Below are 24207 nucleotides of genomic sequence, written 5' to 3'. Positions count from 1 at the left end.
TGCTCTACTGACAGCCAGAGAGGCACACTTGTTCTTTGAATTTGAAGGCTATTCAAACAGGAACTTTGTAACATGTGTAATATTAAATGTGTTGATACAGTTTCTGTGTATAGTAAATTTTGGTACATGCTTAAGAAAAATTTCTCCATCAGTAAGCTGAAACTGAATCTTTAAAAGATACCAAACAAATCATGATACGGTTATGAAGTCATATAGTGTAAAAACAGAATTTTCTACCACCTAATAACTTCTGTTGAAGGAGAGAGAGAGAACTAATTAGTGTAAAAAGAGTTTGCTTTTATCCTTGGCTACATGTATAGCTTCCAAATTACTTACAAATTCTTGTGCTTTTTATAGTTAAGTTTGGATATCAATGTAATGAAGTAAACTGAAAGGGAGAATAACCTATGTCCTAATTTGTTGGAAAGCTGAACAAGTTCCTGTCAGTAATTCATGAGTTTTATTTTTGGTTTGTGAATTAATTAGCCATTGGTTCTCCTTATAGCTCTTACTGATTTCTTTGGGCCCTTTCACCTATTTTGAAAATCTGCCAAAAGGAAGAGAAGTGTCTTAGTTGGCTCAAACTATCAAAACAAAAAACAACAGATTGCATGGCTTTAAATGACAGAAATTTATTTCCTTATAGTTCTGGTGGCTGGGAAGGCCAAGCTCTAGGTGTGGGTCAGTTTGGTTTCAGATGAAGACTCTCTTCCAGACTTACAGATGACTGCCTACACATTATATTCTCACATGGTGGAGAGGGAGAGAGAGAGAGGGAGAGAGAGAGAGAGAAAGAAAGCTCTCTGGTATCTGTTCTTATAAGGACACTGATTATGTTTTATTAGGATCCCACCCTTATGGTCTTATTTAACCTTAAGTACCTCCTTGTAGGTCTTATCTCCAAATATTGTCACATTTGAGGGTTAGAATTTCAACATATGGATTTGGGGACCATGGATTTAGTTCACAGAAGAGAACTACATTTTAGCTTGGGCTGTAACAGATGTCTATCTTTCTAAACACCAGATTCCCATTTCCATAGAACATAACTAAATAATTTCAGAAGTTTATAACTTTCAAGAAAAAATTTAAAACTATATTTATTAAACTTTAGACTGAATTTTAATTTTCTTTCTTAAAGGAATTCATTATTAGAATAATATATAGCTACATGTGGGAGGTAATACTTAAAGATACTTTTGCCTGGGACACCTGGGTGGCTCAGGCATTTGACTCTTGATTTTGGCTCAGGTCCTTATCTCACAGTTGTGGGCTAACCTGCAGTTGGACTCTGCACTCAGTGGTGAGTCTGCTGGAGATTCTCTCTCCCTCTGCCCCTCCTTTCCCTAGAATAAATAAACCTTTAAAAAAAGAGATATTCTTACCTGGAATTTTTGCATATTGTCTACTTTTTCCATTAGAATTCTTACCATACCATGGAATTTGTTTTAAATTCCATGTCTGATTACTCTTACATTTGTGTTATATCTGAGTCTGGTTCTGTTGGTTATTGTCTCTTTATGTTTGTGTTTTTCTTGCCTTTTGGCATGTCTTGCAATTTTTGATTGAAAGCTAGACATGTATCAGGTATCAGAAACTGAGGTTATTAGACTGTTAGGGTGTTGATTTATTTTAATAGGGCTGCTGTGTTTTTTTTTTTTTAAGATTTTTAAAAATTTATTTATTTGACAGAAAGTGATCACTAGTAGACAGAGAGGCAGTCAGAGAGGGAGGAAGGGAAGCAAGCTCCCCACTGAGCAGGGAGCCCAATGCGGGGCTCGATCCCAGGACCCTGAGATCATGACCCAAGCCAAGGGCAGTGGCCCAACCCACTGAGCCACTCAGGTGTCCCAAGAGCTGCTGTGTTTAATGTTAGCTGTAGCTGTAGGTATCAGAGGCTTTAAAGGTCTCTAGTGTCTGATATATTTTTTTAAACTCCACCTTTGACTCTGGGCTTCTCCATTTATGCATCTTCTGAAAGAGTCTTTTTGCCTGTCAAAGCTGAAACTAGAGCTCTTTTATTACACACACACACACACACACACACACAAACAAACACATATATGTTGTTGTAAAACTTTTTAATGGTTGCTAGGTGTACTTTTAACTCATAAGAATCTACTTCAAGTAAACACTGACTCAATTCCAATAAAATATAGCAGCCTTCCTCTAATACAAGTCTGTTATCTTCCTCTATCTTTGGGTTGCTTTGCCATTCATGTGTATGTATTTGTTATAACTCAACAATGTATGTTATAATTCTACTATAAAAATATATGTTTATAAAAAATATATGTTTATAAAAAATAAAAAATTAAAAAAAAATTGTCACTTTTTAAAAATCATAAGTTTTTAAAGAAACCAAGAGATTAAAGGCAAGGTCTTTTTTTAAAATTAAACAATATAATATAATGTCAGCAGTCCTTTTCATGATTTGTTTTATAACTGGAAATTTGTACCTTTTGACTCCTTTTAACCCATTTTACCCAACCCAGCAACCCATCATTGGCAACCACTTTGATCATGGTACCTATGAGCTTAGGGTTTTTTTGTTTGCTTTAGATTCCACATATAAGTGAGATCACATTGTATTTGTCTTTCACTGTTTTGTTTCACTTAGTATAATGCCCTCATGGTCCAACAATGTTGTTGTAAATAACAAGATTTCATTCTTTTTTGTGCTGAACAATATCCTAGTGTGTGTGTGTGTATCTATATATATAGATATATATACAAATTTTCTTTATTTGTTCATCCATCAGTAGACACTTAGATTGTTTCCATGTTTTGGTTATTGTAAATATTTCTGCAGTAAATCTGGGACAGTGCATGTATCTTTTTAAATAAGTGTTTTTGTTTTCTTTGGAGGTAGAGTTACTGGGTCATGTGGTAGTTTTATTGTTAATTTTTTGAGGAAGCTCCATATGATTTTTCCATAGTGGTTGCACCAGTTTACACTCCCCCTAACAATGTACAAGGACTCCCTTTTCTCCATATCTTCATCAACACCTGTTATTTCTTTTCTTTTTGATACTAGCCATTCTAAAAGGTGTACAGTAATTTTTCACTGTGGTTTTTATTTGCATTTCCCTGGTAATTAGGGATGTTGAGCATCTTTTCATGTACCTGTTGGCCTCCTGTATGTCTTCTTTGGTAAAGTGTCTATTTGGATCCTCTGTTCATTTTTTAATTGTATGGTTTGTATTTTTGGTGTTGAGTTGCATGAATTCTTTATATATTTTAGATATTAGCCCCTTATCAGATATTTTAATTTGCAAATGTTTTCTTTCATTCAGTAGCTTTTCTTTTATTTATTTATTTATTTATTTATTTATTTATTTTTCAGTATAACAGTATTCATTGTTTTTGCACCACACCCAGTGCTCCATGCAATCCATACCCTCTCCAATACTCACCACCTGGTTCCCCCAACTTCCCACCATCCGCCCCTTCAAAACCCTCAGATTGTTTTTCAGAGTCCATAGTCTCTCATGGTTCACCTCCCCTTCCAATTCAGTAGCTTTTTATTTCGTGGATGGTTTCCATTGCTATGCAGAAACTTCTTAGATTGATGTAATCTCACTTTTTATTTTTGCTTTTCTTGCCTTTGTTTTTGGTGTCAAATCCAAAAAATCATCACAAAGACCAATTATCAAGAAATTTACTGCCTATGTTTTCTTCTAGGAATTTTACAGTTTTAGATCCTACATTCAAGTTTTTTAATCCATTTTGAGTTAAATTTTGTGTATGTTGTAAGACAGTAGTCTTTATTCTTTTGCATGAGGATATATTTTCCTCCCAGTATCATTTTTGAAGAGACTGTCCTTTCCCCACTATATATTTTTGGTTCCTTTGTCATAAATTAATTGGCATATATACATCAGTTTATCTCTGGGCTCTCTAATTCTATCATTGATCTGTGTGTCAGTTTTTATGCTGATACCATACTTTCAAGTTTTAGTTACTATATAGCTTTATAATATAGTTTGAATCTGGGACTTGATGCCTCTAGCTTTGTTCTTTCTCAAGACTGTTTTGGTTATTCAGAGTCTTATGTGGTTCCATGAATATTTATGATTTTTTTTCAATTTCTGTGAAAAATGCGATTGGAATTTCATAGAGATTTCATTGAATCAATTTCATAGATTATAGTGTGGTATGGACACTTTAACACTATTAATTCTTTTAACTTATGAGCATGGAATATTACACTTATTTGTGCCTTCTCCAGTTTCTTTCATTAATGTCTTGTGGTTTGCAGTGTACACGTCTTTTACCTCCTTGGTTAAATTTAATTTTAGGTATTTTATTCTTTTGATATAATTGTAAATGGGATTGCTTTCTTACTTTCTCTTTCTGGTAGCTCATTATTAGTGTACAGATATGCAACAGATTTTTGTAGATTGATTTTGTATCCTGCAACTTTACTGAATTTGTTTATTCTAACAGTTTTTTTTGGTAGAGTCTGTAGGGTTTTCTATATATAATATCATGTCTGCTGCAAATAGTGACTGTTTTACTTCTTCCTTTCTGATTTGGATGCCTTTTATTTCTTGCTCTGACTAGGGACTTCTAATGCTCTGTTGAACATAAGTGGTGAAAGTATGCTTCCTTGTCTCGTTCCTGATCTTAGGGGAAAAGCTTTCAGCTTTTTGCCATTGAGTATGATGTTAGCTGTGAGTTTATCATGTATGTTGTTTCTTATGCTGAGGTATGTTACCTCTGTATCCACTTAGAGAGTTTTTATCATAAGTTGATGTTGATTTGTATTGTCTTTTATTTTTAAATTGTGGTATAATATATGTATAACATAAAACCCATTATTTAAATCGTTAATTGTACAGTTCAATGATTTTAAATACATTAATGTTGGGCTACTATTATCACCATCCATCACCAGAACTTTGTTTATCTTACAAAACTAAAACACTGTGCCCATTAAATAATAATAACTTCTTATCCCCCCTTCCCTCAGACTGCCATTTTCCTTTCTGTTTCTATGAATTTGACTACTTTAGACACCTCATGGAATTGAAATCATACCATATATGTCCTTTCATGACTGGCTTATTTCACTACGAGAATATCTTCAAGTTTATTACATCATAGCATATGTCAGAATTTTCTTCCATATGAAGGCTGAATAATGGTCTATTAACATGTATATGCCACATTTTGTTTATCTATTTGTATTGTGTTTTATACTTTTGCACATATTCCTTCTTGCGGATCTTCATTCCTTCTTGTGGATCTGAGTTAGTATCTGGTGCCATTTCCTTTCAGCCTGAAGAACTTTCTTTAGTATATCTTATAGGACAGGTCTGCTAACAACAGCTTTATTTAACTTAGAATATGTTTATTTCATCTTCATTTATGAAGAGTGGTTTTGTTGGACATAGAATTCATAGTTTATATGTTTTTTTTCCGGTCCGTGCTTTGAACACAGGGTTTGACTGTCTTCTGTCCTCCATCATTTTTAATGAGGAATTAATCTTATTTGTATTGTCATTTCCCGTACATGATGAATCCTCCTTCTCTTGCTGCTTTCAAGATTTTCCTCTTTGTTTGGCTTTTATATTAACTTAGCAGTTTTACTAAGTTGTATCTAGGTGTATCTCTTCGTGTTTTTACTTTGGGTTTCTCGAACTTCTTAGAGCTATGGGTTAATGTTTTCATCAAATTTGAGAAATTTTTCACCAATTATTTTCTGAAACATTGTTCGTTGAAAATTATACATTTTAGTTAACAGATTATAACAATTCTGGGTTCTGTTTTATTTATATTTGTTTGTTAGCTTATTTATTGAAGGCTGTTTATTTTTTAGAAGGTTGCCTGTGCTTTAATTGTGAAGTCAGTCTAGTCTCCTTTGTGGTAGGAGCCAGTCTTCACCCTTCCTTGGCTTCATTTTTTTTTAATGATTTTATTTTTTTTTTAAGATTTTATTTATTTATCTGACAGAGAGAGATCACAAGTAGGCAGAGAGGCAGGCAGAGAGAGAGGAGGAAGCAGGCTCCCTGCTGAGCAGAGAGCCCGATGCGGGACTCGATCCCAGGACCCTGAGATTATGACCTGAGCCGAAGGCAGCGGCTTAACCCACTGAGCCACCCAGGCGCCCTTAATGATTTTATTTTTAAGTAATTTTTTAGTATTAAGTATTTTAAGTATTTTTAAGTAACCTCTACACCCAAAGTGGGGCTCAAACTCACAGCCCTGAGACCAAGAGTCACACATTTTACTGACTGAGCCATCCAGGTGCCCGCCATGGTTTCATTTGTCTCCCCAAAAATACTTAGCTTTCTGTTTAGCCAGAGTTGTATGGTAAGCTTATCATAGACCTTCTACGGTTTTCTTATTTACGTGATCTTTCTGTTAATTTTCTGACTAGTCAGACATTCACTTTAACCAGGACTTCAGCTTCAGACTCCAACTTCAAATTTTCTCTTTTCATTCCCAAAAAAGTCTATCACTTTTATCCACCAAAAACATGGGTTTTCATCTCCCCCCACCCTGAAATGAGTGCACCCTTTTTGCCAACAAAGCTATTAGGTTCTTTTTGCTAGTTTCATGTTGACAGAACTGCCATTCTCATTATTTAGGCTGACATTGGGTTGTTGGGAGCAACCACAGGCAGAAGGACACAACATCCCACTGTTCTTACCTGTATCTTTAGCATTTATTCTAGAACAAGCACTTCTCAATTTGCAGGCTGACTTTGCTTAGTTTCTAGTGCTCTGAAATGGTTCTTTTTGATAGATTTGTCCAGCTTTATACTTGATATTTGTGTATGGAAATTGCCAACCCTTTCATCCCTCTATAAAACTTGTACATTTTTTTTACAGGTGAATTTTACATTTACTTACAAGCTTCCTAAGAGGTTCTCTTGGTATTTTGACTAGATCTATATTGACTTTATAAGTTAATTTTCAGAATATCAATATATTTACATTAATATAATATATTACATGTAATCCTCCTGGAACATGACATTTATCTCCATTTATTTGGACTTAGCCCTCAACAAAATTATTGTTATTATTCATATTCTTTTAGAGAGACAGAGAGTATGCATTCAAGTGGCAGGAGGGGCAAAGGGAGAGGGAGAGAGGGGATCTTAAGCAGACTCCACACCCCATACCACTCAGTCTCATGACCCTGATCATGACCTGAACCGAAATCAAGAGCTGGACGCTTAACCAACTGAATTACCCAAGTGTCCCCTCAGCAAAATTATTTAACATACATCTAGGACTTACTCATATTTTGTTAAGCTTATTCTTAGCATTTTGAATTTTTTTTAATCAATTACTAATGAAATGATTTTTTTCATTGTATTTTTCTGTTTATTTCCAATTTGTAGAAGGGTTAGTTTTTATGAATTCATATAAAGTTGATCTTTTATATGATTGCCTTGCTGAACTTACTTTTCTAATAGTTCTGTTTGTCAGTTTGTTATTTCAGTTCTTTTACGTAATCTACCATATTATTTGCAAATAATGACAATTTTATTTACTTACAATCTATATTCATAGTTTTATATTTATTTTTAAATAGATGTATCTTAGATATATTATTTTTAAATAGATATATTCATATGTATAATTTTTAAATATACATGAAATTTACATTTATTTAAAAAATTCTGTTATATAGGTTATGATCTCTAGGAAAGTGACAAAATATTAAACATAGTGGCTTTAGTGACTTTGTTAGAAATATTTCTAGTGCTTCACCATGAAGTGTGACATTGTAGGAGTCCTTTTATTTTTTATTTATTTATTTATTTTTAAGATTTTATTTATTTATTTGACAGAGATTACAAGTAGGCAAAGAGGGAGGCAGAGAGAGAGGAGGAAGCAGGGAGCCTGCTGTGAGATCATGACCTGAGCTGAAGGCAGAGGCTTTAACCCACTGAGCCACCCAGGTGCCCCATGTAGGAGTCCTTTTATTAAGCTAAAATTTTTCTTTTATTCCTAGTATCAACTGATGTTTTGGCATGTACTAAGCTCATATGTTTTTCTCATTGACTTCCTAATATTGTAAATAAGAAATGTGCTATTTGATCCAGATGTATTATAATTTTAATATTTCCCTTGGTTCAGTTTGCTAATATTTTATTTATGATTTGTACATGTAATTCATAATAGAGATTGGCTTATAAAGAACATTGACTTAATGAAGCAGACATTCATTCCAAATTAAAAGAAGATTTCCCCTTTTAAGGAATCTGGTTTAGGGCCTGTTCTTATCCTCCTATTATTTACATTTACTGTCTATATTAAAATAATAATTCACACTTAATGGCATCCTTCTTGTTTTTAGTAGCACAGAGTTCTTAAAATCCAGTTTCTTCATGTGATGATTATTTTTCCAGCTTTCTGAGTTTTTCTGTTACTGTACAGTCCTCCTTTAAAAAGTGCTATGTTTCTTATATTGTATTTTTTTAATAAAAGAATTTCAAGGATTAATATTTATCTTTCTCCTTGACATAGTTAGTCTTTTTCCTTTTATAATGAATTTTGTGGTATTCTTTATTTTTTTCTCTTCATTCTAGTCTCTCTGTCACCTATTCAGTGAAGCCTTTTTTAGTCCCTCCTCTTCCTTTTTAGCCTCTGAAGGATTAAAACTTTTTTGTTTCTTATTTGGCTTATTATAAATTGTGTGTGTGTTTAGTTTTCTTAATTACATCTTTACTATAATATCATAATTTTCCTGTTACTTTTTGGTATAAGGACAGTCTCATTTTTGGTAATTAAGACTTAGTGTTACACATTTTTATTTTTTATTTTTATTTATTTTTTTTTTTAAGATTTTTTATTTATTTATTTGACAGAGAGAAATCACAAGTAGATGGAGAGGCAGGCAGAGAGAGAGAGGGAGGGAAGCAGGCTCCCTGCCGAGCAGAGAGCCCGATGCGGGACTCGATCCCAGGACCCTGAGATCATGACCTGAGCCGAAGGCAGCGGCTTAACCCACTGAGCCACCCAGGCGCCCCATTGTGTTACACATTTTTAAAAGCTTTTCAAAATTCACTCCCTTTGTAGGGATTATGAGGGACTGAGGGTGTTCTGACTCTACATACTTTTCCCTTCTTCCATCTGTTGGGGCAGAGAGGAAGCAGGAAAAAAGCAAACATATCATTAAACTGGGTGAAGTTGTCATCTTCTTTTAGGTTGTGGCTGCCTCTGGCTAACACTGACAGGTCATCATGCCCTGTTGTCAGGCAATTAAAGTCTGGTTCATTGCCACAGATTCTTCTGGCCCAACCTATTGGCAGCTCACTGGCAACTCTCTGAACTTACAATATGTAAAAGTTACTTTTGTGCTTAGTTTTGGCCTTATGTGCAATTCTGGGACTATAGGAAACTCCTGTTCAGTAATCTGTGAGGCTTATTTTAAAGTCAGTGTTTCACAGTCCAATTGGAAAATAACAAACACTCTTCCAGAACAGGGTATTAGGTCATGCAGATATTATAGAACAACTCTTTTTTTTTTTTAAGGTTTTATTTATTTATTTGACAGAGATCACAAGTAGGCTGAGAGGCAGGCAGAGAGAGGGAGGGAAACAGGCTCCCTGCTGAGAGGGAAGCAGGCTCCAATGTGGGGCTCAATCCCAGGACCATGAGACCATGGGACCATGACCCAGGCCGAAGGCAGAGGGTTTAACCCACTGAGCCACTCAGGCACCCCCACAGAACACTTCTTTAGTGCAGTTTCATACCTATGTTTATTTTGTATCCTGAAGTAATTCAGCATCTAGGAAACTTCATCCCAATGTATTATTCTAGAGCTGTGCCAAATGTACTATTTAAATGTAAATTAATTTAAATTTACATCAATGAAACTCAAAAGAAATTTAGCTTTTCAGTCACATCAGCAACATTTTAAGTTCTTAATTAGCCATATGTGGTGAGTGGCTGCTGTTGTTGAATAGCACAAAGCATTGCCATCACTGAGAAAAGTTCTGTTAGACACTGCTTCTCCAGAGGATAGAGGTGAGAATATTTTTGTTACCACAGGAAAGTCAGATACGTAGAGTCAATCATATACACCAACCAGTTGCTCTTTCACATGGTTTTTTCCTTGCCAATAATGAAGGAAGTTTGTGAAAGGGAGAAAAAGTTAGCACACACCTGTACAATGTACTGCTTCCAAATTCATCTGATAACTAGCTTTTCTTGTGGAAGCTTCAAATAACTGCCATTGCAAATGCAGTTGGCAGCAGCATTCAAAGTTCAAACCCACCAGAGACATACTTACTAGTTTATTCTTCCCATTTCCTTTCTTACTATTCCCTCATTCCTTAAGGTGAAGATTGGCGCAACTTCAGTCCCAAGACAAGAGAACACTGGCATAAGTAGAAAGGCAAATGTGGGGGCGCCTGGGTGGCTCAGTGGGTTAAAGCATCTGCCTTCGGCATAGGTCATGATCCCAGGGTCCTGGGATTGAGCCCCGCGTCTGGCGCTCTGTTCAGCCCCGTCTCTCTGTGCCTGCTTCTCTGCCTACTTGTGATTTCTTGTCAAATAAGTAAATAAAATCTAAAAAAAGAAAGAAAGGCAAATGTGTGTGCGTGTAAATTTTGGGAGAACTGACTTGATTTTTAGAAAATGTTTTTTTTAACCAAGCCTTTAGATATCATTTAATTGAATGCCTGCCCCCATTTTACATGTGAGTAAACTGAGGCTAGAGAAAATGATTGCTCAAGATTTTATTAATCATTAATATTAATCATTATTAATAATTAATTATAATTTATTAATAATTTACTAATAAGTAAATCTGGAACTAAAACCTGTATTCCATACTAAATCATTTACCATTCCCATTTTAAGTTTTTATTCACTACTACTACTGCTACAGATACAATGATAAGAGTTTAGAGGTAAGACTAATTAATTATTATAATAAATTTCTTATTTTTAAAATGTTACTTTTTGCATGTTTCAAGGTTTTATAATTGTAATTTTTATAGATTGAAGAAGAGGAGAGGAAAAAAATAGAAGATATGAAAGAAAATGAACGACTAAAAGCAACTAAAGAGTTGGAAGCCTGGAAAGAATGTCAAAGAAAAGCTGAAGAACAAAAAACAATTCAGAGAGAAGAGAAATTCTGTGAACAAGGAAAGCAAGTTGGAGAAGAGAGAAACAAATTAAAACATAAAAGCCTTACTAGAATTGCAGCATCTAGAAATCTTGCCACAAAAGGTACGATGATTTCTTTGTATTTTCTGGGAAAGTGAGTCTATTACTTTTTCTTCCGTAATCTATTTATAATATTAGGTCATTATTTTGGCATATTGAGAATAAGTACTATAGTATAGAGGGTAAGATGAAAGATTTATTTCTTCTTTTAGGAAGTAGTGACATTTTCAAGAGAGAGTGAGCAATGATTCAGATACCAGGGTCCTGAGATCGAGCCCAACGTCTGGCTCCTTGCTCATAGGAGCTTACTTCTCCATCTACCTGCCGCTCCCCCTGCTTGTGCTCTCATTCTCTCTCTCTCTCTCTGACAAATAAATAAAATATTTTTAAAAAAAGACATTTTCCTCATATGATTGAGGAACATGAATACTATTACACAAATTTAGTTGTAAGCAAATAGTGGCTCATCTGGCCTTTGATCCTGATGTGTTCAGAAATAGGTGAAAGCACCTATTTCTTTATTGAAAGCTAAGAGTTTGATTTTATCTGAATTTAGAATAGTAAATTTTGTTTTGGGAATAGTTAGCATCTTTAGTAATGGAATATTTTGTTGTAAAATCACTTATGTAATAATAATAATTAATAATTATTGGGTGATTTCCATATGCCAGGCCATTATATTGGTTGTATCATGCAGTTGTCACAACACCACTTTGGGATAAGTGCTGCTATTCTTATTTTAGTGGAAATAGGTGTTCAGAAAAGATAAAAACTACCCAATAAGTAAACCTGTGGGATTTGAACCCACATCTTTGAAACCTATGCTCTAGGCTTTATTACTGTACTCTAGGTCTTTTCTACTGTAAGCTCTCAAGTTCTAGTGTGTTGGAAAGTCAATAAATGAACTTGTGAGTTAGGAACCACGATTATCCCCATTTTCCAGGTGAGGAAAGGCACAGAGAGTCTTACTAGCCCAAAGTAACACTGCTAATAAATGGCAGAGTCAGAATTTGGACGTGGGTGATCAGGCTTTAGAGTAGGTGACCACCACTGTGTTATACTGCTACACAGGTAAGATAGGCAGATTAACCATGTTCATTATCTAATTCATAACATATTTTAGCTGGCTGTTTGTATTAGGGAGATGTTTTCACTGAGAAATTTGTTAGGAGAAAAAGTACACAAAATGTATAATCCTGGTTTGGAAAAGTATTACCTTTTAAATGTTTGTTATTGAGCATCCCAAAGCCTTACAGTAATTTTCAAGAATGAATCGGTTTATGCTTAACCAAAGTATTACTAATTATGAAGTAGCAAAACTTCAGAAGTTTTAATTACAGTCCCCTAATATAACACACCCCACTAATTTTGTCTCTTAATGTGAAGCTAGGCGTCAGGCTATGGCATGATTACTTTGCAGGGCAGAGGAATTAAATGTGCTGTGGGCTTCATACTCTTCTGGACCTAGAACTTAAATATTGAGTGGTGTCATTTTGATGAAAGCTACTTAATATTTTATATTAAGGTGATTTAACAAGCAAAAAATTTTGATAAGATTTTATGTGATTTTAAAAATCAACTTAAATGTTTGGAGTTTGGATTATTATACTCTTATTTTTTGCCACATCAATAAGTAAGACTCAATGTATAATAAGAGTATATGTAATGTACTAGATAAGCCACTTTTATATACACTATTATAATAGTATAATAGCTAAGCCACTTTCTATATACAGAATGCAAATGGTGTGGCAGGTGCTGCAGATTTCCTTCTCTCCCTTTCTTTTTTACTAACAGAATCATGGTTTCAGGGAAGGGACAGAAGAAATGTGTTCAGCTAAAAACCTTGCCTTTTAGTAATTTAAATACCAATTGGATATTAGAAGAAATTAAAGAATAATTATATTTTTTCCCTTGAGATGTGATAACATAATTGTAGTTAGATTTAGAAAGCCCTTATCTCATAGAGAAACCTACTGAGATATTTATGGGTGAAAGTATAGTATTTGATGTCTGAGATTCTCTTCAAAATAATATGGTATGTGAAAGTAGATAGAAATAAAGATGAAGTGATATGGGCCAGGAGTTGATAATAGAAGGCAGGTTATGAATGCATGACAGTTAATTATTCTATTCTGCCTAATTTTATATATGTTTGAAATTTTTTATTATAAAAAAATAGGCAACACACTGAAAAAGCACTTTATCTTGGAACACTGAAAAAATAAAATAAAATTTAAAAAAAAGAAAAAAATTAAAAAAGCACACATTGAGATTTTTACAACGTCATTTTAAATTAGTAAAACAAAACAAAACCAAGCAAATCTCACTTCCCCAAACTCTTGTATAACTAGATGTAACCAGGTGACAAATTTTGAGGAAATGCAAGAAGAAATCTGCTAAAGATTTATAGAAAAGTATTACTCCTTACTGCTTGCTTCTCCTTTCCTTTTCCTACTTAAGATGAAGGTCAGTGCAAAAAATTCATTAGCTATTTTAAAACCACAACGAGGCAAGACATACCCTAAGAATGGTGGAATAGGGGAGAAGAAAGAGCTTGGGACATTAATGACATTGGAAAGATGGTACCTCTGAATTGAATCACCTTTTTTCAAGTTTGTTAAGTGAGAAAATAAACCCATCCTTGGTTAAACAACTATAGTCATGTTTCCACATAGCCTAGAGAATTTTTTTTTTTTTTTTTTTTTAAAGATTTTATTTATTTATTTGACAGAGAGAAATCACAAGTAGATGGAGAGGCAGGCAGAGAGAGAGAGAGAAGCAGGCTCCCTGCTGAGCAGAGAGCCCGATGCGGGACTCGATCCCAGGACCCTGAGATCATGACCTGAGCCGAAGGCAGTGGCTCAACCCACTGAGCCACCCAGGCGCCCCGAGAATTTTTGACTGATAGAAATGGATAATGGAATTCAAGGTTGGTTTAGTATTTGAAAATCATTCCATGTAATAACTGTACTAACAGAGTAAAGGAAAAAACATATGACCATTTCTCTATTGCAGAAGGCATTTGATAAAACCCACCATCCATTTATGAAAATAATTTCTCAACAAATTAGGAATAGAAAGGTACTTTCTTACTCTGGTGAGTAAGAGTGTACAAAAAATGTATAGTAAGCTTCATATTTATTGATGAATACTTTGCCTTGCCCTGTAGTTCCAGGAGTAGGCAAGTATGTCCACTTTCACTGTTTTAATTCAACATTATGCTGGAAGTCCTAACCATTACATTAAGACAAGAAGAAATGAGAGTCATAAAGATTAGACAGGAAGAAGTAAAACTGTATTTATTTATAGATGACATGATTGTGTATTTCCTGATAGGGATTTCCTGAGAAATCTGAAGGATAACTGCTAGAACTAATAACTGAATTTAGCAAAGTCTCATGATATAAGGCTATAAAAGTCACTTAAAATTTTATCAGCAGCAAAGAACTGGAAAATTAAACTTTAATTAATTTGTAGTAGCACTAAAAGAGAAAACACGTAGGAATAAATTTAACAAAAGAAATGAAAGACTACATCACTGAAAACTATCAAAAAACTGCTGAGAGATGTTTTAAAGTCCTAAATAAATGTAGTGATACAACATGTTCCTGAGTTGGAAAACTAAATATTGTTAGGATGTCTATTCTTAAATTGATCTGTTGATTCAATGTAAATCCATTAGAAATTCTGGTAAGCTTTTTGTAGAAATTGACAAGTTGATCCTAAAATTTATATGAGAGTGTGAATGACCAAGGATAGTCAAAGGAACTTTTATTTATTTTTTTTAATTTTTTTAAAGATTTTATTCATTTATTTGACAGAGAGTACAAGTAGGCAGAGAGGCAGGCAGAGAGAGAGAGGAAGGGAAGCAGGCTCCCTGCTGAGCAGAGAGCCTGCCCAATGTGGGACTCCATCCCAGACCCCCGAGACCATGACCTGAGCCGAAGGCAGTGGCTTAACCCACTGAGCCACCCAGGCGCCCCTCAAAGGAACTTTTAAAAATAAGAGCAGAGATGTAGGGCTCACACTGCCTCATTTGAAGACTTAGCATCAAGCTACCATAATCAAGACAAGATGGAATTGGTGAAAGGACAAGGATAAGTTCAAAACAACAGAGTACAGGGACCAGAAATGAATCTATACAAGTATGGTTCGGTGATTTTAATGAAAGGTAACAAGGTAATTCAATGGGGGGAAGGAACGGGTCAGGATATATTTATGGAAACAAGTGAAAGTAGACTCTTGCCTCACTACACAATGAGACAGTTATGTACATATGTACATAATACATATGTAAGAAGACAATCCAGTAAACAATTGGATGGAAGATATGAATGCTCTTGTTGCAGTGGAAGACATGAACAACCAACAGACACATAAGATGATGTTCAATGTTATTCGTTAGTAGGGAAATTAAAACCACAGTGAGATACAGTCCATAGTACATATGCATTAAAATGACTAAAACTGGATGCCTGGGTGGCTCAGCCAGTTAAGCGTCTGTCCTCAGCTCAGGTCATGATATGAGGGTCCTGGGTTCAAGTCCCACATCAGGCTCCTTGCTCAGCTGGGTGCCTGCTTCTCCCTCTTCTCTGCTGCTCATCCTACTTGTGCTCTTTCTCTCTCACAAATAGATAATTAAAACCTTTAAAAAAATAAAATGATAAAACAGAAAACTAAAGATCATCAGCACAATTGTTGTTGAGGATATGCTGCGAGTATACACTGATAGTAGAAATGTAAAATGGTACAACGACTTTGCAAGAGTGTTTGGCTCTTCCCTTGAAAGTTGAGTATGCACTTATCATATAACTCAGTCTTTCTTGTCTTCAGTATTTATACATGAGAGATGTATTCACCTGAAGACTTGTATTCAAATATTCATGGCAACCTCATTTGTAATAGTGAGTAACTGGAAATGATGCTCATCACTAGATGAGTGAATAAACAAATTCTCATAGATTCATAAAGTGAAATATTACTCTGCAATAAATGAGACTGCAACAGAAATTCTAGAAAATACCGACCATTTTATAATGACTGAGAGAATATCAATTGTTATCTGGGGCCAGAAATAAAAGGAAGGGACTATAGGGGACTCTTAGAAGTGATAGAAATTTTCCATTTTCATTATGATTATAATTTCATGGGTACACACATATATCAGAACTCATTGAATTAATGTACTTTAAAATGAGTACAGTTTATTTTTTTAAAAGATTTATTTAAGAGAGAGAGCGCAAGCACATGCATGTATGGGAGTGCTGGGGGAGGGGCAGGGAGGGAGAGGAAGAAAATCTCAGGTAGACTCCCTACTGAGTATGGAGCCCAACATGAGGCTTTATCGCATGACCCTGAGATCATGACCTGAGTGGAAACAGAGCTGGACATCTAACTAACTGAGGCACCAAGGTGCCCCATTTTATTTCATGTACATTTTATTGTACATGAATTATTTCTTTGTTAAACTGAATAAAGTTTATTGGGAATACTTTTAGGCAGAACAGCATCAAAATGCATATAATATCTTCAGGTTCTTATTATTCCACAGTTAATGCTTAAGGCCAGCCGTAATGAAGCCGATTTTGAAGGTCCTGGCCCTTGTACTATTGTGTATATTTATAGGAGACTGGGAAAGAGGAACCATTGAGCATCTAATTAATTAAGTATAGGGTCTTCTGTATCTTGTTAGAAATTCAGTTACTAGTACCAGCCTATTCTGTTGAAGTACTTTTGACTTGCTTACGAAGCTACTAAAAGCATGGTAGATGGATAAATGAAATTTTAGGCCATGTGGATTTGTCCTTCTTCAGCTTAGAAGAACTAGGTACTCCTAAAGGTAGGGGCAAATGTAAGTCTGGAAAAAAAGAAAAAGGATGGATTGAAAGTGTGTAAATAGAGTTTCACTACCAGATTTCCAGATCATGACAGAAGATCGAGGGTTTACTTTCTGCATATTTGAAGACTACAGATTCTGCTCTGAAAATTGATAGAGCGAAAGTCAACATTGTGTAAATCTAAATACCGGTCCGAGGGATCTCTTCCAGCCCTCCTCTACCCTTAGCTCTTGCATATATGCATTCACAAGCCCAGTGCACCTGGGGTGCAGATTAGAGAATTCTTCCATAGGGAAACTAATGAGTGTAGGATGAAAAAATCCTGATATCTGTAATGGCCCAGATGGTTTTCCCTGCTGAAGCTTACCAGTCAACCAACAGATTTCAGATTTATGTACATAGAACTTCAGTCAGAATTTTTATACTTTTATAGGAGAAGATAGGCAAGATATAGAAACTTCGAACAGCCAAGTAATAGAAGAACAGAAGAAAACTTAATTGTAACATGTCTTCAGAAAGATGAAGACATATTTAAGACATATTTTAATAATTTAAGACATTTAGTCATTTAAGACGTATTTTAATCATTAAGAACAAGAGGCTATAGTAAGGAATATTAAGAGAATAAAACAGTTTGGAAATTTAAAATGCAATAAAAATTATAAATTTAATCAAATGGTTGGAATATGGTTTCTAAGTTTTTCAGAAAGTAGAAAAAAAGGACAAAAAAATTTAAAATAGAAAAGATTAAATAATCAGAGTATCCATCCTGGATGTTCAACATTCAATAGGGGTATAAGAAAGAGGGTGGGAGAGACAGAAGAGAGGAAATAATATTTTTAATGTTGCAAAACTTCTGAAAACTTAAATGAATTTCCACATTGAAAGAGTCTATCATGTCCAGCACGGCAGATTTTATAGTATTCATGCCAAAAACACATGAAATTTCAGACACTTTATATTTTATTCTTTCTCTTTTTTAGAGAGAACAAGAGCACATGAGCCGGGGGTGGGGCAGAGGGAGAGAGAGAATCTTAAGTAGGCTCCACACCCCCCTCAGAGCCTTATGTGAGGCTCGATCTCATAATGCTGAGATCATGACCTGAGCCAAAAATCAAGAGTTGGATGCTTAATTGACTGATCCATGCAAGCATCCCTCAGCACACTTTTTGCAGAGATCAAGAAAGTTCCCAGAGAAGAGAAACAGATCATGCACAAAGGACTGGGAATGTTAGCATCTGTCCTCTTAACCTCAGCACTGGAATCCTGAAACATGGGTCAGTGCCTTCAAAATTCTGAGTGAAAATAATTTTCAGTGTGAAATTCTATACCCAGCTTAATAATCAAGTGTGAAGCAGAATACAGACTTTTCAGATATGCAAAGTCTTAACAATATTTATGGCTCAGTATGCTGGGAATTGTACCTTTTTTCTTTTTTTATTCTTCAAAATAATTTAGTTCGCTATTAAATATCTGGTGTTCAAAGGTTTAGTTAAACTACCCCTAAAATGCCTGGGCATGGAGTATTTTATAGAGGTACATTAGTTTCTTTAGGTTTTCTCTGTTCTTTGTCCAACTTGTTTTCATTAATTTTGGAATATTTTAATACATGCATGTTAAGTTAAATTTTTTTTGTCTTAAAGAGTATGTTAATACATTCACAAGCCTTGAAATCTTGTGTTTTTGTTGTTGTTTAGTTGCAAATATTTTGTAACTCATCATCATTTTTTCCCTTGGCCCTTGAATTTGTAGGGAGGTTTTTTTTTTTTTTTTTTTTTTTTGGTGGGTTTTTTGTTTTGTTTTGTTTTTTGTTTCATTTTGTTTTGTTTTTAGTTTTGAAATATATAAAATGGGAATGACTATAGTTCTCATATTTAAAATTTCCTGTATCGGGCGCCTGGGTGGCTCAGTGGGTTAAGCCGCTGCCTTCGGCTCAGGTCATGATCTCAGGGTCCTGGGATCGAGTCCCGCATCGGGCTGTCTGCTCAGCAGGGAGCCTGCTTCCTCTTCTCTCTCTCTGCCTACTTGTAATCTCTCTCTGTCAAATAAATAAATAAAATCTTTAAAAAAAAAAAAATAAAAAAAAAAAATAAAATTTCCTGTATCATCATGTTACAGGTGTGTTTCTAGATTGTAGTTTATGGTGTGTATTTGTGTTTATCCTAAGGCTTTCTTTTAATAAGCTATGGGCCACTTAGATTTATTATTATAAATAAAATGTATCCTAATGTCTTAGGATATTCTTCTACTATCTTACTTCATAGTTTATATTTACTAGACTTTCTTGTTAGTTCTTTCTTCTATTTTTCGGCCTTGGATTTAAAAAATGTTCTTGATTACTTCCTTTCTACTAATTTGAAAGGTATGTATTCTATTTTTGTTCTTTGAATGATTAATATTAAATTTTTTGTATCTGTTTTGGTACATAGATATAATTCTTATTATTTTAACATACATATTAAACAAAGATTAAGGTTAATCTTTACCACTCCTGTAAATATTACAAGGAAGTTTAGTGTGTAAGGTCCAGTGATACCCATCTTCTATTAAATTGTCTAAACATTTTAGTTCAGTTTTTTGGAGGGAAGGGAGATCAGTTGACTTGACTTTACTTTTTATTTTTTTTATTTTTAAAGATATTTTTTATTTATTTGACAGAGAGAAAGAGAGAGAGAGAGAGAGGTCACAAGTAGGCAGAGAGGCAGGCAGAGAGAGAGGAGGAAGCTGACTCCCTACTGAGCAGAGAGCCCAATGCGGGGCTCGATCCCAGGACCCTGGGATCATGACCTGAGCCAAAGGCAGAGGCTTTAACCCACTGAGCCACCCAGGTGCCCCAACTTCACTTTATTTTTAAATCCCAAATTTAGTCATCACTGTTAGTATGGCTTTTTTCCCCACTATACAGTCATTACTGTTTAGACTGATGCATATTTATGGATTTTTAATTTGTCTTTGCTTCTTTGTGTTTTACATCTGTGGGTTAAATTGCCTTCCCTTTACAAATAAATCCTTTAGTAGTTCTTTAATGAAGATTTGTAGGGCATTCAATTCAGTTATTATCTTTATCTTGTGCTTGTTGTTGAAGGATGGTTTGCGTGGTTGTAGAATTCCTCATTGATAGTTATTTTCCATCAGTAATGTGAAGGTATTTTTCTATTGCCTTTTGCCCTCTAATGTTGCTGAGAAGTCTGCAACTAGTCTAACTATTGAACCTTTATAAGTTAACCCATGCTTTGTCTCTGGTTGCTTTAAAATTCTTCACTTTGATGTACTTTGATTTTATTAGTCTCTGTGCAGTTTTTAATTTATTTGCTTCATAAAGTCAGAACATGGAATATACTTTTAGTCAAAGAACTTATGTTTTCAGTAAAGTTCTGGGAACTTTTAAGCTATTGTCTCCCTCTGTTCTCTGTATTTCTTGACCACATTCTATATATTATCTTCAGATCTCTTCTAGTTTGCAAATTTTCTTCAACTATGCTTAATGTACTGTTAAACTTATACTAAAGGTTTTAAATTTCAGCAGCAATATTTTTCATTTTGGAAGTTCCATCTGGTTTGTTGTTGTTGTTGTTGTTGTTAATTCTTTTGTCACTAGTTTCTTCATTTTTCATTATGGATTTGTCTTGTCTCTGCTCTTTAAATAAACATGTTTGAAATTATTTTATCTCTTTCAGATTGTTCTGTTTTTTCAAATTCTTAAGAAGCCATACCTCCTGTTTTTTGTGTCTGCTTACTGTCTTTTATACTGCATTGTTTTCTCATGTAATTTGTAGTTTTTGATTGTGTGTCCCTCTTCTGCAAGGTTGTTTTTTTTTTAATGGGTATATATTTAAAAATCTCAGGTGTTTTATGGTGTGTGGAAGTAAGAATTGCTCACGAGGAATACCTAGAGTTTTGATTTCTCACAAGAGATATTTTTTTCTCCTCCTGTCCAAAGCCCCAGGAAGAATAGGCTTCACTTTCCTGGACCAGTGGACAGTGATTTTATAAATGTTCTTTTCACTAAGAGAGAAGCCCTTCTAAGCTTCTAGGTTCATTTTCAGCTTCCTACCTCTGTAACTGTATCAGCCTTAAATTTCCAGCCTTTTGCCTTTATATATGTATTTTAGATATAGATCTAAATATCTTTCCAAACAGCTTTCTGTCAGCTTTTAGATTACACCAGCTATAAATCACTAATTAAGACTTTTTCTTTGCTTACTTTTTAAACTGAACTGTATATTTGAAACTTTATTTATTTTCTATATTTTATCAAGCATTTTATGTGTTTATTGCATTTTATCTAGAGATTGTAAAAAGTTTTAAAAACTTTATCTTGTGTTTCTAGAAACCTGTGCTAATTTATTTTTATTTTATGTTTTACTACTTCTCTTATTCTACAGTAAGGGTTTGGAAGCTAGATACCCTATTTTTAATGTAACTGGTTGTTATGTTAATGTTTTTCATGAACATTTAAAAACATTTGTTTATTTTAGCAAAATTAATAAGAAAATAAAAAAAATTTTAAAGATTTTATTTATTTGGGACACCTGGGTGTCTCAGTCGGTTAGGCTGCTGCCTTCAGTTCAGGTCATGATCCTAGAGTCCGGGGATCGAGTCCCGCATCCTGCTCCTTGCTCGGCAGGGAACCTGCTTCTCTCTCTGCCTCTGCCTGCTTGTGAGCTCTCTCTCTTTCTCTCTCTCTGATAAATAAGTAAAGAAAATCTTTAAAAAAAAATTTTGTCTTTATTTATTTGAGAGAGAGAGAGTGATAGTATAGAGGGAAAGGGAGAGGGAGAAGCAGACTTCCCACTAAGCAGAGAGCCTGATGCAGGACTTGATCCCAGGAACCTGAGATCGTGACCTGAGCTGAAGGCAGATGCTTAACCCACTGAACCACCCACCCACCCAAGAAAATAAATTTTTAATTCCTCATTATGGAAAATAGTGCTTATTCCCTTCATGTTCTGTATCCTAGTAATCATTAGTATAGTAATCTAAAGTTATATACTTCATTTTTACTTTTTCTGTTTTCCTTCTGTTACACTAACATTTAAGAATCTTATTCACAACATTTTTAGTGTGTTCTCCACTGTATAGAAAACTAATTCTTTTTATTTTTACCTTAATTTCCTCACTCCTGGGTTCTTAGTTTCATTTTTCCATGTTCTGGAACATTGGTTTGATTAATTTATTTGGAAAAGATGGCTAAAGTAGTATATTTACTTAGTTCTTAGATATCTAGGAGTATCTTTTGCCTTTATAAGTAAGCAGCAGTTTACTTGGATATAAAATTCTTGGGACATTGTATTTGGTAGGTGAAAGCTAGTTGTGGTAATGAGATCCAAAATTACAGATCAAATGAGACAGAAATTTAGTTCTCCATAATCCAATACTTGTTATGTAACAGTGACCCATGTAGGCTTGATAAATGACTTCCTACAAGGCCATCCAGGCTGGCAGTGCCATCTCTGTCATCACACCATTTGACTTCCATCTCTGGATGCCAAGGTTGGCAGTGTGTTTTAGCCACTGGGAAGGAGGTAAGAGGAGTCCACAGCAAGCAGATGTACCTATAAAATGATCCATTGCATACATCACTTCTATTCACATTTTGTTGCCTCAGATTTGGCATATAATCACATCTAATCTCAAGGGAGTCTGGGTTATGTAGATTCTAGCCTGACAATAGTCATATGCCTAGTTTAGAACTCAAATTCTATCTCTAAAAGGAAGAGGGAAGAATGGATAGAATACTGGAAGATAGATGTCTCAACCACAGACATCCAGAAAATTTGCACTCAAATTTTGTTTCAGTCCTTATTTTTTCCTCCTTTTTGTATGTATTCATTTTATATCAAGGATATTACTCTTGTAATTGTGGAAAATCTGGTTTTTTTAAAGTTTTGATATTGCCTTTTAAATCTGTGTATCATATTTTTTGTACTTTTTCAATTTTTAAACTTACCCTTCCTTTTAATTCATATATTTTATATTCTAACACATAGATTTATTCTAATTATATTCTAACACATAGAACACATTGATTTCTTCTCTTATATTGGCTTAACCATTATTACATCAAACTATCTTTAGCTTTTCATTATTACTCTTTGCCTATTCTCATTAACAATTTCTTACGGCTGAAAAATTTTTATACTGCCACAAGGAAGCTTATAGAAGATACTGCTATAGGAGCTTAAGGGAAATAGAGGTAATATTGGTAGTGACAGCTTTCTAAACTGGATGTAGAAATACTCAGAGTGCCCTTCCCTAGAGTGAATGTAAATTAAACCACTGTGTGTTTTAGCAAAGAGAATCCTAGAAAAGTAGCTGGGGTCATTGATTAAAGAAGAGATAACTAGCTGCCACACTTTCGATGATGGGATTTTATATTCCTTCCAGTAGAAGTTATCTTTGGTTTATTTGTGTAGGATTTTAGAGGTAGCTTTGATGTGTAATTACTTTAAGTCAGTTTGATTGTTGCCTAGAAAATGAGAGGAAGATAACTCACTTGTTAATATTGCTTTTCAAGGAAGAAATTCAGAAAATATATTTTTGGAGAAGTTAAAGGAAGACAGTATTCCTGGTCCTCGCTCTGTTGGCAGTATTAAAATCAGCTTTACCCCTAGAGTATTTCCAACTGCTCTCCGAGAATCACAAGTAGCAGAAGAAGAAGAGGTAGATATGCTTGTTGTTAGTTACAGTGATCACAAATGAGAATGCTTTATTTTTTATTTCATCTATTACTGTTATACTTGCCACATAATTTATCAAATACATCATTTGCATATTAGATTTGTAAACTTGTGTTTTGGTAAGGGATCCATATGTGTTTGGTAAGGGATTTGGACATTTTTGTTAATATATTTTTACAACTAATTATTATTATCATCAGGTATTTCTAATGTGACTTTCTAGAATATCTCTCATTCACTTATAAATTCCTGGGCCCTGGAATTTTGAATGTTATATCTTTAGTTATATAAGCACTAAGAACTGCTTTTTTTTACTACAAGATATTAGTTGTCGCCTCTCACAATTGAAAAGTTGTGGAAGTAATTGAAGATCCTTAAGACATGACAATTTATAAATATTAACTATTTGGGGAGCACCTGGGTGGCTCAGTCAGTTAAGTGTCTGCCTTTGGCTCAAGTCATGATCTTGGGGTCCAAGGATTGAGCCCTGAGTAAGGCTCTCTATTCAACAGGGAGTCTGCTTCTCTCTCTCCCTCTATAATCTCTCTC

General features: G+C 34.5%; 1 protein-coding gene across 1 annotated transcript in view; it reads left to right on the top strand.

Annotated features, from left to right (window-relative positions):
• Window positions 1-24207, top strand: part of DNAAF4 (dynein axonemal assembly factor 4) — a 59920-nt gene that overhangs the window by 14284 nt on the left and 21429 nt on the right. The window contains exons 4-5 of the mRNA XM_059180564.1: window positions 10970-11201; window positions 23496-23641. Of these exons, the coding sequence (XP_059036547.1) occupies window positions 10970-11201; window positions 23496-23641 (378 nt within the window). The remainder of the gene's footprint in view (window positions 1-10969; window positions 11202-23495; window positions 23642-24207) is intronic.

Source organism: Mustela lutreola, chromosome 7 (assembly GCF_030435805.1).
Source record: "Mustela lutreola isolate mMusLut2 chromosome 7, mMusLut2.pri, whole genome shotgun sequence".
In the NCBI taxonomy this organism is placed as follows: Eukaryota; Metazoa; Chordata; class Mammalia; order Carnivora; family Mustelidae; genus Mustela; species Mustela lutreola.
The sequence above is the reverse complement of the archived record's forward strand: the minus strand, read 5'-3'. Positions and strand labels throughout refer to the sequence as shown.